The sequence below is a fragment of the Neodiprion lecontei genome, chromosome 4, assembly GCF_021901455.1.
Source record: "Neodiprion lecontei isolate iyNeoLeco1 chromosome 4, iyNeoLeco1.1, whole genome shotgun sequence".
NCBI lineage: Eukaryota > Metazoa > Arthropoda > Insecta > Hymenoptera > Diprionidae > Neodiprion > Neodiprion lecontei.
In genome coordinates this window covers 9,935,206-9,953,720 of record NC_060263.1, presented here as the reverse complement: position 1 = coordinate 9,953,720, position 18,515 = coordinate 9,935,206, and the positions used below count along the sequence as shown (strand labels likewise).

Below are 18,515 nucleotides of genomic sequence, written 5' to 3'. Positions count from 1 at the left end.
AGGTTTGTTGGACTATCTTACTTATAGTAAACTGACGCGCAGCATCACATGTGTTACGCCGTTCTCTGAATGACAGCGTTTCAGTGATCCATTATGATTGAATTTGAAATAATTATAACATTGTCTTGACAAGGTAATGTTAAAGTTAAGATAATTCAGGGCACATTTTTATTCTACAACCCAAGTAGCACCATTTCGTGTGACTGATATGTTGAGTGACTAAATCGCCTTCAGACCAAATGTCAGTCACAGATGATTTTGTGCTACTTGGGAAGCTACCCACGAATAACGATAACAGGATTCGCAGAGACTATTAAATATTATAAATAACGATTTATCTATAATAGCAAGCTGGTCTGAAATTCTAAAAGAGTCTATTAAATTAACACTGCTTACTTTTTGGGTACGTCAGTTTCAAGCAACTCCATTATTTCCATTATGACAAATGCACTGTGATACTAGAATATATCAATAACGACATAGCCTACGGTCCATACAGGACTTATTGTTAATACGTGTGGATTTGCTAGTTGGAGGATCTGTAACACGAATCGAACCAAGTCAGATTAATTGTAAACGAACGGACGGTATTCGCTCGAAAAATTCAGGTAGCATCATTCAATTTGCAAATCATCACAAGTTGTAAGCACTTCCAATTCGACGTAGTTCTTTGTAATCGATTTTTGTTCGCGTTGAGCGCTTTCGGCGTCACCCAACCCGAAAGTGACTTCGTTGACGCGCTTGGGGTCCCAGGATCAGAAGCAGCGACGACGACGGTGATTCGGACGGCGTGGCTTCGCTCAAATGTAGGTCATCGTCTAACTGTTCCACGTACCGTTTCCTCGAGGCCCGAGCCTTCCTTCCTAGTCATCGCTGCCGCTCGGGCTTCAAGATTCGAATGTACCCGGCTGTCGTCGACTCCGGAGAGACCGCGGGGGCCCGATAAAATTCAGTCCTTCAGCTGGGCCTGGGGGAGTCGCAGGGGAATCCCCTCCGCACTTGACCAGAGGACCGAATCCTGCGACGGACGAACGGCCTTCGTCAGTCGTTGAACGACACCGGTACTGCGACGACGACAACCCGAAGACAGGGCACTCGAGTGTAGTTCCGTATCTGAGTATCTGTAACAGTCGCGATACCAGAAGTGAAGGAAGGAAAAAAAAAGATACGGAAATAACGGCTCTTACGACGACAACACGGGAACAGCCTTTTCTCCGAGGCGGGAGCATGACACTCGAATGACGCCGGCGCTTCTTTCAATTCGAAAATTTGTAAAACCTTGCGCAAACGTGAGTTCTTAGTATTATTGTTATTATTATTATCGCAGTGATAAGTAACGTCGAACAGCTTTGTCCGATGGTGACGTACGGGTTAAACGAGACGAAGAAAAGCATTTTATGCGCCTTAACTGTAGTAATCGGAGGCGAAATAAACTGTTCTTCAATATTTGATAAGGCAGTCAATTCTTCATACGTTTCTCGAGACAGCCCGTTCTTCTCGCATTTTTTGAAATAGCTCCTTTTTCTAGCTAGTAGTGGCTAATAGTATAGTTGTTTCTGAGGTGAAACACGAGTCTGCTGCAGAGTTATATATTCTATTAAACAAGCATGTCCGTGTTATTAATGTTGACATGTCAAACTTGTCAATGCAAACGTTAGATACTTTGTGTTATGCACATGTCCAATTTGATATAATTTATTGCTCTACAAAGTCAACGTTCTTTGAATACCGCGAGAATTTTTGTATCACTATATTTCTACGCTGTACCAGAAAACCGAATAAGATAAAAATTGTAGTGAGAATGTATAAAATATTATATCAGCTCAATTCAAATTTCAACCAATCCAACTCTTCATTCTTAAGGCCATTAACTCGATAAATACCCTGTCATGACTCAAAGCTGTGTCAAACTCGGGTATTTGTGCGTTTTGATCGACTGAAACGATCGAGCTTGATAAGTATTATTTAATGTCAGGGTAGAAGAAAGGTTTGGGCCAGGTGAGCGCTACGTAATTCGTAATTCACTTCAGGTTATAGATTCCTTCCTGCTCTGAGCTACCTTCACCCGGTCAAACGAGAAATTCAAGGTCCTGGCCCACTATGCTTTCATCGGAGGAGGTACACAGCGTGTTAAGATTTTTCTCACCTCTCTCATTTCGTATATTTCTCGTATCTCACCGTCTCTTTCCGCATGTTGCGTGTTCTTGATGCGTTAGTACATCAAACTTGACCTGCTTGACTCCAAGTTCAAGACGCCGCTAGGTAATTTGAAGTTTTTCATTTCAGTTTTAAAATCATGTCCGTGACTAAAGACGAGATAAAAATTTCAAAAAAATCCTCTTCCCAAGCTTCAATAATTGTTTCTTTTGTAACGGAATCTCGATTGCTTTCCTAACGAAACTCTGTTGTAGCTAATCGTAAACTTTTTACCACGGGACAACGTAAGCAAGAGAGGGAGAGAGAGGAAGGGAGAAAGTGGTATAGAAGAAGTAGGATTAACCCTTTAACACCGGGACCTAGATTCATACTTTTGCGACCTCACGCATTTGTCGACAGACGCTGTCGTCACATTGAATTTTTGTGAGAAAAGTCGTGCTGTTTCCGGGTTTATAAGCCTTGGTGCGTGCATCTAGGGTGGATTGAAGATACTAGTACGTACAGTCACTCATTTTACCCACAGACAATGTTTTGGAGCCCTCTAAAATGAATGTGACAAATTTGGTACATCAGACACTAAAGGGTCAAAGGATGCTCTTGTTTTAATCTCATTATACAGACGATACAAGTCCCGCGATTACGTTCCAACGACGTATTATTCAATTTCCATTCGTGGCTTGTGCTAACGAATGGCCGACAACTGGTTGTGTCAGTCAGAAATCATCTCGTGTTTACGCTTGGAATTAAATGCTATGAGTGACGCATAATACTTAAGCGTATCACGTAGTCTGTAATGATGGGCATCTTCTTTCTAGCTCACTGAAGTCTTCATCGACCATTCCTCGAACTTGTGTTATAAATCTTCTGTACACAAGTGATTTTTAATCGATAGTACTGATAACCCGTTTCATCGTTTAATTCTCTTCTTTAATCATATGCATACGCAAATCTGAAAAAATTATGAAATCATTTTTGAATTATTTGTAGCCGATTTGGAGGAGGGGGTAATCGAAATTCAAAAATGACCATTTTAAGAACCACCCTAACATATATAGACTGGGAATTATTGTTAATATTGATTTAACTTTGATCAGAATTACTCGGCACCATCGAATAAGATCGCTTTTTGTCACACTGTTTTTAGCCAGCGCAGCGTTCAACTACAGACAACAGAGTAAAAGCCAACAACGTTAAATATACTCGTATTGAACGTTGCCGTAACTATACTCACTTTTAGAATATCTTTTCGATCTAACGTCTAGTTCTGTCATGGTTAACACAAACGTGATCTTTCGGACGAGTTTGACCAGATGAGCCTATAATTTGGAAGCGAGGAATCACAGTGGCGTGAATCTAAAATTTTTGGATCATCAGGCCAGTATGACAATAGCACTAAAGCCAGCAATCATATAGCTAGCTTCTCGCATTAGAGATGCAACGAATAGCCATCAAAGCGTATCGGCCGACCGTAACCTGGATGTTCATCGCTTCAATTGAATTGTTTTAAATTGTTGTTGTATCGCAAACTATGCTTGTGTTAGTGAAACAATGGTACAACAATGTGCTCAGATTATTTTGTATGTAATATACACGCAAAGCATCTACGCATCAGAATCACCAAAAAATTCTAATTTGCGATAATTATCTACAGTTACCGATCTACTCTTACCTCAGAAATAGCTTTTATGAATAAGTCAGTGTAGTATTTTCTTCGTGCTATATAGGCTATGCTGATCCCATTCATCATCGTTGACTTATTGTTGCATCTACTTTGCCCGTGTCCTTAATTTTTTCATGTCCGTTGTTTTTCTGTGTTTTGTGGTTCCACAGCCAGCACTTTAACAATCAGGTAAATTCTTGATACTTTCTAGAGAGAGAGAGAGAGAGAGAGAGAGAGAGACAGAGAGAGAAAGAATTGAAATGTAAATTAATATGTGATGATTCGTATAAAAGAATAACGATAAAATTTACTTACTTATCGAATACACGAAATAGCTAATGACAGTTATAACAATAACAATAATTTATCACATTTTTGCATTAACAAGTACGAGCACGTTTGTTTAGATTACGGTAAATTATATGTATGTACATATATATATTTCAGAAGTGGCGGTTATTATTACGTATATAGCCAAAGTATATCTGATCTATCCGAATTACGGTTTTTTTTATTAACATCTTTACTGAGGTGATGAGAAAAACTCTCACTGTTGTAAACGGATATTTTTTTTCCACATATTTTAAGTATTAAAAATTTTTATGTTTCACTGTCCTAAAAAAGCATCAAATTAAAAAAAAAAAAAAACGTTTTAAAATAACTGCGAGAGAATCTCTCTACGCGTTAGTGCTGAAGGGTTAAGAAAATATTTAGAAGCAAAGTTGTTCTCTAGATTTGTAAAATATTTGTGATCACAATCTGTGCAAAAGTATACATAATTTACCATACAGCACAATTTTTTATTTCACACCAAGGTTTCAGACGTGACAACACTGACAAAATAACAAAGGCTTCGGCATCGCGAATGTTTTTCTTGTTATTCTGGTTTCATGTGAGAAAAATTGACATTTGCCCTCGCATGTAGAGAAAGAGTATCCATTGTTGGCTAGTGTAAAGTACTTGACCTTTTCTCGACGATAACCTTTCACTTCTAACTGGTTATTGTAGAAACTCTAACAAGCTTGAGCACTTTCTTAAAACTTGTTAAATCTTCAAATTTGCAAGTACAGATCTCACAAGGGAACTTTCTGAAAATAATGCCATACGTATGTATACGCCAATGCACAGATACAAGACTTACAGGTGATGAGCTGCGTTAATCATCTCTAAGATTTCTAAGAAAATGTCTTCCAAGGACTTCAATAGTTAGGCCCTTTATTTATTGGCCTCGTATTCGTTGGCGTAATTAGGGCTTTTCTCGAGAGAGGGGGGCCAAGCCCCCCATCCTTCATTTCGCTTTACGCAAATATGTGCCTAAATTTTACGATGTATGAAACAAAAGAACATACATATTATATTATATATATTCCGAGCAAAAATCACCACACCTTGGAAAAACATTTTTATTTTCTTCTTCAAAGAAAAAAAAAAACAAATATACATTAGGACCAGTAATTGTTTATTAAATGACAAAACATGTTCACAGCAATTTTAATTTTCGCCTTTTTTTCAAAGACCTTTAACATATCATGGGCTGTAATTTTTTTTTTTCCATTAGAGCAAAGAAGCTATCTAAAACGATTTAATTTTTTCTACATGTATTATCTTATGATATATTGAGAAGGTTTTCTTTCAAAAAAACACTGTTCAAATTACTTGACGTTCCGTTTTTTACTTTTTAAAAGTATTCTTGAGGGATATTTTCTAATCGAAAATTTTTAATCTCTTAATTTTGGGCTTTGTGGGATGGGCATTCAACAATCTGGGGGACCCCGTGCCCCCCGTTGTTACGCCAATGCTCGTATTTTAATTCCTGACAATGCAAGAAGTAAGCGATACTTCGACAAGAAGCTTTTCCTTGTGTATCTTGTCAATGATTCATTCAGTAGGTCACAGAGGCCAATGTACTTTTCGGCAGCATCAATATAGGTACATAAATTACTGAAGGGTTTTGATAAATATCTGTGAAAAGTATTTTTATTATTTGTTTTAGTTTTGAATTTTGTTATTTGGTTAAGAAATTCATTTTTGCTCAATCTATATAATGACTGACAATGAGAAAAGGGATTATTTCGTATTCTAAATGTTTCAGAATCCACTAAAAGTGTAATATATCTCGTGAACTCGCAGTTGGACGGAACCAAATGTATTTCTCAACATCTATCAACTACAGACTTCCATTTTTTTTGCAACAAGTCTCCCAATTTCGTGGGAATCGATCTTCATTTTTTTTTTATATAGCAATAAAGCTGCTGACTTATTTATTGAAATGACTCGATTACGTGTCCATCGTTTGAACGAAAGGTCTTTCCAAGTTTTTTCCGAAGCTCTCACGAACAAATAACTATTAACGGCGAGCTTTGAAAGTGCAAGTCACGAAATACTAACACCGTGTAGGGAGGTCGAGTTGACTCCATGTAGTAAACAAAACCTGGTAGAATGCGGACGCTTCTTTTTCCCACGTGACGAACAAAGTGCGTTGATTAGGCTTCTCTCTTATACTACAGTGCATTACGAATGACAGAGCATAGAAATCTCCGAACCTACTTGACATCCCATCTGATGTGAATTCTGAAAAAAATAGTTCGAACTAATCTGCTATCTAAAAATTGTTAGCTAGGGCAAAAACTCGTTGTCAGATTATTCCACGGGCTGATGGGCATACCTTGATAACAGTAATTAAGTTTTTATTCACTATTTTCAGAGAAGGATACTTTTTATGCACGTTTATTTTCAGATAACGGTTCACTGGCGTGCCCCACGTTGGCATACATTTCTTATACCAGATCTTGTCGAGAAGTTAATGAGTTTGAAGCAAACTATGTCGTATCTAAAATCTTCTTTGCTTCAGAAAGAACTGGCGCCTAGTACACACCAATTATTTTGCAAGCTATGTTTGAACAGTGTGAGAGTTTAGTTTTTTAAATAAGTCAATTTTGAATCATAACCGGGAGATTTTTTATGCCGAACACTTTGTGGGGCGTCAAAAAACTGTGATTATAATTAAAAAAAATATTATTTCACCATGTTTTTTTCACGTACCTAATTATATCACAGATTAAACTGCTTCCAAAATTTCACGAACAGTCAAGACAGAATCTAATTGCAAGTAATACTTCCTATTCATCGAGTTCTCGCTAAAAATGACGAGCATGTTAGCTATCCTAGGAATTGAAAGACTTTCACAAAAGTGGAGAAGCAGGATGTGCTCTTCTTAAACTCATGGGACAAGATGCAACAGCAATTTACAGAAATTCCTAGAAATATCCCGGACTGCGGATCAGTAAGATCCCTTTCACCTCCGGCAAAGTCCTAGCCTTTCCACCTTTAAAAACGGCGTCAACGTGTCTTCTCATACATTCTTCACGAGTTCATCATCCAGAATTTAGAGGCGGGGTGTTTGATTACGTGTGGTTGTTCTTGAGGTTTGACTTACGACTGGAGTTGAGTGGCATCGAGACCCGGAAATAGAGAATCATGATAGGAGAAGCCGGGGAATTTCGACAATTTGTGCCGTGACTATACTTTTATTTTCACGCTGAACATAGGAGCTGGGACATGAGCGGAACGTGAGATGACTGGGCCCATCGTGGCACGGTGACCCACTGAATAACTATGACGTAACATACTACGAGTGGGACGTAACGGTTTCTCTCAAGCCGCGTTCCATCGACCAATCACCATCTATCCGTCTATAAAATAACAGAGCTATAATCTAGTCTCTGTCATACCATATAATTATTGACGTTACCTGTACACTTGCATCAAGTATTCAAGTTACACAGTGCGACTGCACCGGATGTACCACTCTACTGAATACTGTACATGCATACTGAGGTGTACTGCATCACAGGTACACGGGTGTATTATTATAATTGTCGTTTCCTACCACGGATTTTTTACACCCAGCACTATTATCGCGCCACAAATGCCCAGGGGTCCGTTACACTGCTTCAAATATAATACAGTCTGTCCCACATTTTCGCAAATGACATCTGAGGACGCAAAGCTGACCTTGTGGGTCGAGGTTTCCTGCTGATGCTTACGTATTATGTGCGTGTGACGTTATGTACGTGATCATGGACCTGCCTCCCACAGTATTGATAATTTACCGTTGAATAACCGTAAAAACTTATTTCATATAAATATCGGTTGTAATCACGCATAGCTGTTTACTGCGTGTATATATATTGTACACACGTAAGCGCATTCGTAAATGCGGTCGACTCTACGCGATGTAGCTGAAACAGCTAATAATAGAATAGGCATTAATGGCACTTTTTTGGATGCGATTTTTGCTAAGATCATTGTTTTCTGACTGGACTTGAATAATTATGTTTTATTTTTGCAGAAACGAAATGGCGTCGCGAGTGAACTCGTTTTGGACACTACTCTTCGCGGTGGGATTATTTCAATGCTCCGTGACTGCCGATTCTGGTGTACTTGATCATCTTGACAACACGGACCATCGGAATTCCAACAAAGATCTGGCAATGGCGAGAACACGGGATACTGACGTGGACCTCGATCTTGACCTGCCTCCCGAAGTGGATGTTCCCAGTCCGTCCCCATTGATAGCCGATAGGCTTCAATACAGGATGTCCGGCCTATTTGCATTCAATGGTGGAAAGCCATTTTCATTAGAAAAAGATCCCATAACTGGTAAGATCGATTTTGAAAAGGCTCCATTGAAAACTGTGAATTATACGGCCGAAAATACCAACGCTACTGATTATGATGAATACGATGAAGATTCCTACGTGACTGACGTTCAGTCTGATGATATTTACGATAAAAAGAACATCGATCGCAAAGATGGAAATGTCGAAGGAACGAGACCGAACGAGATAAACCCTTATTCTCCAAGTCTTCACGATTTTTTAAATCTCCCGGTACACTACAGCTCTGGTAAATACAACAAAGAGAAATACCCATTGATATCTAGTTCATATGCAAACACTAAGGTTCAAAGTGGGTTAAACAGTTACAATACCTACAATCATAGACCGTACGAAGATTTGGAGAAAACGACCGAACCACCATTGTACTTTGTAACTCATAAAACTTATCTGCCGAAAACAACGACCAAGCCTACGACTACTCAGCGAATCTCGTCACCGCTTCCATCTGCAGCGAGCGCAACAACACTCGGAACGCCTATCACTACGCACACCACGCTATTCACAACAACCACAACGGTACAAAGCACGCAAAAACCTACATCTCCTACTTGGACAACGACTACTTACCCACCGAGAAAACCATCTACTGCTTTCTCATCCCTAAAACCCCCGTCGTCGACACAAAGAATACACGATGATTACTCTAATACTAATTACGACGAAAACTTCGCACCGTTCAAACCAATACCGGGAACTAACTATGGCAACAAACCTGTCAATTCAAATATACCACATTCTCAAAATTCACATGCAAGGCCAATTGTTTCCGATGAGTACGATGATGATTATAGTTATGGAAGCATCGAGGACAGTGACAATGATGAAATAAATAACGGAACGCCCACCGAATCATCGATGTACTCAGCCCCGCCCAGCACAGCTTCCACGACAACTCTATCGTTGTCAACTACTACGACATTGGAAAAACAGGAGTCCCCTGATTTGCGGATGAAAGTCAGCAACTCTCCGTCGAATAAAGGGGGACTCTTTAATTATACAACGAACTTGGCGAAGAAACCAACAACGAGCTATAGTCAACCCGTATCGACCGGACCGCCCCCAACTTCTTTGCCTTTGGGTGATAATCACCCTGAAAAGCCATTGCAGCCTTACCCTGGAAATCCGATAGTGCATAATCAAAAGCCGTTCGAAACATCGATCGATAAAACGATCAACAGAAAACCGGAATCTGGAAATAATCCTGTAAGGTTTTATGAGCATCCAATTTCGAACAATGTAAATCCTGATCTTTCGATAAATATGAACTTAAGACCTTACGAAAATGGAAATGGGCAGATCAGACCTTTAAATGTGAATCCAAATGGCATGAAACAGGTTGAAAGTACGAGTAGCGTGATAATACCACCTGGCCAAGACACAGTTTCATTTGTTCTTGGCAATCAACAAAACGTAGACGGTGGTCACTTCGTAGGTACCGCGATCAGAGAAACTGCTTATGGGTCTAAAAGTGAAGGTCAATTTCAATCTATGTACAACTCACAAGACATCGAACAAAGCCATTCTCAAACAACAAGTGCTTCTAAAAAGCCAGCGACGAATGTACCCGTTGCTTTGGCGTCAGTGGCAATTCATCCGAACCCCATTTCAACAGAAGTTGGTCAGAAAAACCCAGCATTACAGAATAATATTGAGCAGCATAACTTGAACTTCAACCCTCAGAACAGACCTTATCCTCCCAAGATTAACGGAGTTGAGCCACCAAATCCTGGTCCATTGCCATCTTTCGTAAATTCACCGTCACTTTATCCAAACACTGTTTTGAATAATCCATCGGCAGTATTACCCGGTACTCCAAATCCGGGAAGATTGAATATTGTGCATCCACAAAGTGGACCTTCAGAAACTTCTCTCAATCTTGGGGTCAGGACATCATTGAATGTACCTTCTTTGAACATAGGATCAAGGCCTCTCCAGAATGAAGTAGTAAACATACGAAACGTTCCAGTTGAAGCCTCTCTAAACCTTGGAGTAAGACCTTCTTCAAGTGCCTCTTCGGAAATTGATAGAGCGCATAATCAAAATGACAAGCATGTAGTTTTCGGTGGTTCAATTGAAAATCCTCATACAAATCCGCAAAATGGGTACGTTGTTTTTCCGGGTAACAGTCACGAAAGACCAGTCGAAGAACACGTTATTGTTATAAACGAAGCTGATGGGTCTGTACAAGAATTTTCACCTACAATAAAGGGTACACCAACCCTTGACCATACTCAAGAACAAAGCGAAAACTTACCAAAACTATCTGAAAATCTAACTCCTCCAGATGAACCAATCGATAGACAATCGGAACGCCCGTCAGGATTATATTCTTCGAGACCTTTTGACGGCCGTCCAAGGCCTTACTACCCGCCGAGACCTGATTTTCTCCGACCCCCTAGGTTACCACCGCATTCTAAACCTGGTCCTGCGGATGGCAACTTCAAAAGACCGTCGCTCCAAGACTCCAAGTTGCCTAATATTCTGCCTCAGTTCAGACCGAACTCAAAATCTTCGCACGGTCATCATGGATCCGAATCAATCGGTACTATACCTGCGGTTTATGGACCAGGGAGGCAGCCTATGTTGGGAAGGAGACCGTCGCTGCCATATTTGCAAAGATTAAGTCCACCCCCACCACCACAACCATCAGTACATGCTTTGAGATTGGTTTCTGATAGTGACCCTGGGTTTCGCGACTCCGCACAAATAGAGGGGCAGAAGTATCAAGGTGCTCTTCTGGTCGACAAGCGTTACCAAGGTCATCCGTCTTTAGATAATCAGCAATTTCGAAATCCAGTACCGGACAATCCGCATTTCCCAAATTCCTTCTTAAAAAAGGAAAAATTCAAGGAGCCAGATTCACTTTACAAGCGATTTCGCACACCCTTGTCGCAAAGTGACCGATATCAGGGCCTCCCAGGAACGGAGAATGATCAATTTACCGAGCAGAAACTTCGAAGGAACGCTGAAACAGAGTCAGAAGAAATTTCTGGATTCGAGAAGTTCTCTGCCGAACCACCGCAGATACCATCGAGGACTCTAACTAACAGACGATCAAGTACCGACCTCAAAGACGTTCCTCAGGTGACTACTTTGCAGATGATTCAACAACAAGGTGGGCTCGATGAGAAAGTGGTGAAGCCGAACCTCCCACCACCGTTTAGAGTAAAGTTCAGTAAAGGTGAAGATAACTTTGACGACGATGATGACGATAGCCGTAGCACGGACAATGACAATAATGAAGAAGAAAAGCGGCCAGTCTATGTCGTATATCCCATGAATTCTGTGGTTAGCCATAAAGATGATTCACAAACTGACGATGAAAGTGTTGTAGTTGGTACTAGAGGGCCACATCGACCTTTACCTCCAGATACCCTTGCGTCATCAAAAGATGAGGAGGAAGAAGATGGAATAGGACTACCTCTGTTACGAGACAAAACCATTCTGCATCCGCAAAACAGGCCTCACCCTAGTTCGTCATTAAAATCTGATTTCCCTTATCCTCTGGAGAGGCCTGACGCATCGTTACTGATAACCCAAGAGAAGCCATTACTTGTACCGAGTGACAAGATCGATGAGGAGGTTGACGATGAAAATACAAATGTCAAACAACACGACGACACGAGTATCAATCTGATACCTTACTTGCAGGATTACATGCCCTTTCTGATGAGGAAAACTGAGGCTCCAACTGTGAGAGACAAGCCTGCAAAATTTGACAATTTGTGGCTTCAAGAAGATTCGGACCCGAGAATCATCAACAAACCAAGTGATGATGAAGCACCGCTTTATAGAGCTCCAATTTCTGTGACTTTGAAGACTGTGCAGCCGACAACTGTAACACCCATTGCTTACGCGTTTACGCCGACGGATGATACTCCAGATAATAAAAAATTAGAACCTTCTGAATTGATTGAGGTTATGTCGGGTGAATTAAAAGACGATATGTCTGGTAAAAATCCCGTCTTACCGTCTCAGCAGCCCTCAAGTTCCTCGAGTTCCGCACCATCGCCACAAAACTTTATGGCGCCATTCATGGCTAGTGTCAGTGCCGAAGCACCTTCTAGCAATGGCTGGAGTGTCGTGGCCAAGCCTGAATCAAATGACAGATCTGACGAACAAGAGAAAGAGGACGAAACACAAACCGAACAGAGTGAATTTGATATTGAAAACTTCAAACCACAACTTTTCGGGGGATTCAAACCAATTTATGAATTTCCGGCAGCCGGTGATTCTACTCCAAAGCCTGCAATTGATCTAGAATCTCAGCAAGACTAGAATTAAGGTCCACATTATAATTAACGTCGAGAAATCCATGGCATTTGTACAATCACGTTGTACTAAAACAGTCGTTTAAGTAGCATGCGAGTTTTAGTCACGAGATTATTCAATTAAGTTTTTTACGAAACGACTCTGCAAAACTTTGTATTCTTCTGATTTGCATTCTTGAACTGAAATGTTTTGAAATTTTTTTGACAAAAAATATCAATAATGCAATTTGGAACTATACCAATCGGTGGTAGAGAAGGTCTTAGCGATCTTCAGGGAAAAGATAATCATTAGGTTACGTTTATTTATGTATATAGGATTAAGGAACAACCTTTCGCAGTAGTTTCGTCATTCGTTTTTTTTTTTTATCATTGATTACTTGGAATCTATTTTTATTTGCTAGTACTTCGAAGGTCGATTCAGTATCGAGGACCGTAAAGGATTCGACTGATAATGAACAGCTCAAGATCCTACCATTTAATTTACATCAACCTATTAAATATTAACTGAATATTATATTCATCAAGTATTTATATATGTTTATTTAAATTAATACTTACAATTTCATGTATTTATAACAGAAGTTCACAAAAAATGGATGCTGAATTGTTGTACGTAATATAAAATGTCACCAACTATACTAAGGAATAAAATTATCAATCATGTCTGGTATCATAAATTAGAGATGGCATCACAATTCTAATATCGCATCATCACATGAATAAACTTATAATAAGCTAGAATTATTTAATTATGTTTGTAAATTGACTGAATCTATGTACATCTCATATTGAATTGTCAAACTTGTCAGTGGCAATAAAACTATTTCCAAGAATAAGTAACAAAATTCCTTCTCTCAATAACTTCTTCTTTTGTTTTCATTGATAAAATTTGGTATTTGTCCAACATTATTCCCAATAAAAATTATGGTAGCCAAAATATGTTGAGCAAATCATAAGGAAATTCGGGTCTGTCCGAAATCTCTTCGAATGTAGTCTCAAATATTTTTTTTCGTATCATGTTCTACTTCAGAGCTAAATTTAATTTATTTAGAAAAACTTTAAATTCCAAGAACTATGATTCAAGAATTGAGTGGACTTTCGAATACTAATTACTTGACTAACTTTTAGAGTTGAATTGAAATAGATGAAAAGAATGGGTAAAAGAAAATTGCAATCCATTTCTGACAACGATGTGGAGAAAAAACGTTTTACGAACATAATGGTCCAGAGAAAGTCAACAAAAGAGTCATAATAACAGGAAAATAGTTGATTTCAATGGAAAGAGAGAAAAAACATTCCACGATACAAGTAGAGGTGATGATAATTTTCATCAATTAATAATACGTGGCTCAGTTCAAGGGGATTCAAGCTTTTCAAAATCCAGTAGGGGAAAGCAATATACAGATAACTCTGTAGTTTCGAAATGTATGTCTATCTCTTATCCTTTTACATCATGGGCTTCGGAAATCGTTGATGCTATTTTGAATTCAGCAAATAAATTATATATTCATAAATAGCTAGACGTGGAGTTGGACACGTAAATGAAGATTATATAGTACTTCTTACTTAACGATTTATGAATTGAAAACTAATATCACAGTGTCCTCTATGTATTACGACATGAAATTTGACCCTGTAATTTTTGGGCCTATATTTGACGACAATGGCAAAATATGGGTATGCCACATTTGAAGAATGGATTACTTGACTTGTTTCGTGAATCTGATTCCGGCAAATATTTGACGAAAATAGTATTGTATTAATTATAATTACTCGTAATTTACTGCGTGACAAACATTGATAAAAGAACAAATAAAATATATGTACGAAATAATTTCATGTCTAGTAAGTAACATTGCATAGTAATCATTGAGTAATAATCAGTCAAATTAGAAATATGATGTGTGTAGAGAGTAACCCTTTTTATATTTCTTGCAAAAGCTAATTTTCATATGATCAACAAAAATTTATTTGGAAAATATATTTATAATTACTATGAAGGTAGTAGATATCATGAGAATTTGTGAATGTGATCAATGATTAAGGGGACCCGCAAGTGAAATTCTAGCCTTACGATACATAGATATATGCTACGAAGCTGGTGATTTCTTTTTTTTTATAAATATTTTTGGATAAGGAATGATGCCCCACATCGAAAAATAAATCCGGAAAAATCTAAGTTACTTTCGAATTTGATATTTTTGAACGAGGAAGAATGTCGCAAACTACGCATAGCTGGTAACTTCTACTCGTCATAGTGATTTAAAAAGAAAATTTGGATTTGGTAAAATTATTTTTGGTCAAGGCTGTTTGTACTGACTCCTCTCATGCGTTGGTGGCTAAAAAAAGTACTTGACAATAATTTTTAGCAGGGCAAACCTTGACTTAACGTTTAAAAACGAAAATTATGAATTTTTTTCAATACGGTTATTATGGGGTGAACGACTGTGATCCATGAATTGCTCCATGCAATTACCATGTTCAAAATTGGGGTGAATAAACTCTGATAGGCTGTGGAATAATACCGAAATGCGAACTACCCCACAGGATTAGTTGCAACAATCGTAGCGCTTTTCTAAGTATATCACGATATTCTGCTTTCGTCATAAAATAAATGGGGTTTGAATTTTGTTTAACGAGTGTCACACGTGTAAGTCGCAGCCTGGGAATTGGCAATACTTGCACGATATGATCAGACTGCGCGAGAAATATGTTTTTGGAATAGGTAGTTGTTAACTTGAGAACTAGCCAAATGAAACTCAGGAACTCAGGTTAGTGCCTCCACAATGACGAAGCATAATACTGGGAAAAGCGTAAAACTCGAAGAAATAATTGCTGCAGGCCGTGGAGTCGGCGAAAACCTGATACACGCTGGAATATGCCCTTGGAACGGAAAAAATTCAGTAAAATGGTGAGTTTTGTCCATAACAAAAACATTCGGTTTGTTATTGGCTTCCATTTTTCATGTATCGCTTGTATCGAAGAGTAGCCTACACGTTAACCTACATTTCTTACACACGCATTACCTTCTATATGCGGTTTCAGAAACCAGGCTTTCATTGCAAACTAATGAAGATTACGAGAAAATTTGAAACTTTGTTCAGGTAATGTCGTTTCCGGACGGTTACGATCCTACTGAAATGCAAAAGAAAGAAAAAAACAAACTGACTACATTCATACACTGACCCAGGAAGAACCAAAATGGATGACGTTCCATTTATTTTACGATTTCGTGAATAAAACTCAAGTCTGTAGTAGAGATGGATTTTTAGCCACATTTCTTATAGGAGGAATATAGCCGGAAGAAAGAAGAACTAGAAAAGAGGGATTCATTTATGGTACAGTTTCAAAACAAAAAAAAAAAAAAAAGCAGCTAGAAGTTCAAACTTTAATGTATACTTAATTTAATGTATATTATACAGGGTTGACCCTTAATGTGGTCATTATCGAATTCTGTTGCTCCCGTGCCAAGACGTCCCGAAATAAAGAAAAAAAAACTTAGCCTTATCCCTCAGGCTTCTATGTCAATTTTACGCTCTGTACCGACGCCTTTGAATTTTTTCACTTGAAAAACATAATCATTGTCTACTTGGCAATGCATTTGTTTCCCTATAGCTGTATTGCATCAAAATCAAGAACAAAATTTCCAGAAATTAATTAACTGAAGTGTCAGCAATCCTATATTTTTAGGGAAATTCTTGAAGTCGGCGCGGAACATAGAATTGACTCGGAAGTCTGTGGTTTCGGAAACATTTTTAAAAATGTCATCGTTGGATACTTCAACCCATGGAAACAACAAAAGTTGATAATCATATTAAGGATGACCCTAATACAATACATAGAAACACGTACAGAGTCTGAGCAATGTTGTAAATCAAGATGTAGATAAGTGTATTACAACCAATGCGAATGCTTTTCTATTGATTTTGTTTGGATATAATTACAGGAGCCATTGTCTCCAGGACCCTGCCTTGATATTAGTGATGATGAACTTGTCACAATATCGGTACGCGACTTGAATCGTCAACTTAAACTTCGTGGATTGACAAGAGAAGAGATTGTGCGCATGAAGCAGCGGAGAAGAACATTGAAGAACCGTGGATATGCAGCGAGTTGCCGTATTAAACGTATCGAACAGAAGGATGAGCTTGAGTCCGAGAAAAGCCAAGAGTACCGGGACATGGAAGCGATGCAAGAAGATAATGAGAGAATGAGGGAAGAAGTTGAATCTTGGCGTGCTAAGTATAATGCACTGAAAAAATTTGCTATTGAAAAAAAAATTTACATTCCACCAGAACTAGAGACCATGTAAACAAAAGTTTTGTACTACATCTTTGTGATATAACATTTATTTTGTTTAAGTATATCGTTTCCCGCACCAGCATTCCACTTAATCAGTGCTACAATGGCCTTTATTATATTTATTAATGAAATGTGAAGAGTTATGATTGCAAAATCACTGTACTTATAATTTAGTTGATTCAATTGGATATGTGCAACATGAAAGCTGAAATCTTTAAATAATGATGGTGTTTTAAAGGAATTCTTATAGGAAATAAAATTTTGTATTAACGAAAGTATTCTATCTATTGAATAGTAGATGATGAAGCAAAGAGACTAACTAGGTCTTTTTACACTGAGCGCAAGTTTATGATATGAGTCATCAACGAGTGTGTGCATGAGCCAAAGACGAATATTGCAATTACGTGAGGCAAAAAAGATTGCGTCTCTGGTGCACACGATACTTTATGTCACAACCTCATGGTTTGCAAGTTTTGTTTTATTGTGCAGTACAAAAAAAGGACACTTGAGTTCTAGGGCGTAAAAATAAAAAGTTTTATACTGTGATGTTCTTTTTTTGTACTATTGCAGAACCGATTACTTTACATATAAAAAAGGTGCGTAAGCCATAATTGCGTTACACAAAAATAAGTAAGTGAAATTCAAAATTTTGTGATACCTCATCTCTTGGAGTTAGATATAGTCGAAGTGATAACAGTTTCCATGGATTTTTTATCTTACAAATATATGTATAACGTTTGAAATCTACAAAAACAATTTTTTAATATTTTGTTCCAATTCATGAAACTTGATTCTTGATTTCAATTTAAATTTTTATGTACAAAATAGACTGCCAACATCTGTTTTCATCTAACTCATAGATCATTTTTAAATAATCGAGTTTAGCTAGGATTTTTTAATTGAAGCAACTGTTGATTCGATTCCATGCAACTGATTTTACTTTGTACTCAATTACGCACGGCAATATAACACGCACCCTGATTTTCATGATCATACTTTAAGTGCCGAATCAATACCTAAAACAAATATGTATTGTAACTTGTCACAAATGTTTTTTAAAAACATATTTGGACCTTAGCAGTATCCTTTTGGATGATTGACATTTAGAATTCTTCCTCTGTTGGTAGTAAGGGCAGAATGAAAACCAGATCAAGTAACAAACAAATTTGATCTTGAAATCGTTGTTTTAAATTATATAAGCCAAGAGATGAATGGAAAAGCATTAGCCAATTGTATAATTTAAAATAATGTTCTATCTCAACTTCAAAATATATATAACTATCATATTTACACTTAAATTCAGTTATTATCGTATTTTATTTCATAAACTTTAGTCAGATACAAATATCAAGACTTATAATTAGTTATTTGTACTTTGTTATCACTTAGCCAATTTTTCTATTAGATTCATACAACATAAAAGTTTAAGGATTTACAAACATG

The 18,515-nt window shown here is 37.9% G+C and overlaps 2 protein-coding genes across 6 annotated transcripts; both read left to right on the top strand.

The window, feature by feature from the left end:
• The first annotated feature begins 757 nt into the window (after nucleotides 1-757).
• LOC107224579 lies at nucleotides 758-13,606 on the top strand. 2 transcript variants are annotated; one of them, XM_015664681.2, is made up of 2 exons: nucleotides 758-1,289; nucleotides 8,169-13,606. In XM_015664681.2, exon 2 carries the CDS (start codon nucleotides 8,176-8,178, stop codon nucleotides 12,775-12,777), a length of 4,602 nt encoding a protein of 1,533 aa, XP_015520167.2. In that variant the 5' UTR covers nucleotides 758-1,289; nucleotides 8,169-8,175; the 3' UTR covers nucleotides 12,778-13,606. The 2 variants fall into 2 exon arrangements, with proteins under 2 accessions (XP_015520167.2, XP_046592316.1); XM_046736360.1 differs by lacking the exon at nucleotides 758-1,289 and adding an exon at nucleotides 2,245-2,262.
• Nucleotides 11,228-18,370, top strand: LOC107224576 (transcription factor MafK). 4 transcript variants are annotated; one of them, XM_046736362.1, is made up of 4 exons: nucleotides 11,228-11,238; nucleotides 15,513-15,681; nucleotides 16,058-16,108; nucleotides 16,717-18,370. In XM_046736362.1, exons 2-4 carry the CDS (start codon nucleotides 15,649-15,651, stop codon nucleotides 17,080-17,082), a joined length of 450 nt encoding a protein of 149 aa, XP_046592318.1. In that variant the 5' UTR covers nucleotides 11,228-11,238; nucleotides 15,513-15,648; the 3' UTR covers nucleotides 17,083-18,370. The 4 variants fall into 4 exon arrangements, with proteins under 4 accessions (XP_046592318.1, XP_015520163.1, XP_046592319.1 ...); XM_046736363.1 differs by lacking the exon at nucleotides 11,228-11,238 and having other exon boundaries at nucleotides 15,520-15,681; nucleotides 15,875-16,108; XM_046736364.1 differs by lacking the exon at nucleotides 11,228-11,238 and having other exon boundaries at nucleotides 15,520-15,681; nucleotides 15,816-16,108.
• Nucleotides 18,371-18,515: the final 145 nt, after the last annotated feature.

What these genes read in the sequence shown, in the direction of transcription:
- LOC107224579 (XM_015664681.2), top strand. Translation starts at nt 8,176, where the DNA reads ATGGCGTCGCGAGTGAACTCGTTTTGGACACTACTCTTCGCGGTGGGA.
- LOC107224576 (XM_046736362.1), top strand. Translation starts at nt 15,649, where the DNA reads ATGCCCTTGGAACGGAAAAAATTCAGTAAAATG. An exon ending in GGAAAAAATTCAGTAAAATG is followed by an intron (nt 15,682 to 16,057) that starts GTGAGTTTTGTC and finishes CATTTCTTATAG; the next exon opens with GAGGAATATAGCCGGAAGAA. An exon ending in AAAAGAGGGATTCATTTATG is followed by an intron (nt 16,109 to 16,716) that starts GTACAGTTTCAA and finishes ATATAATTACAG; the next exon opens with GAGCCATTGTCTCCAGGACC.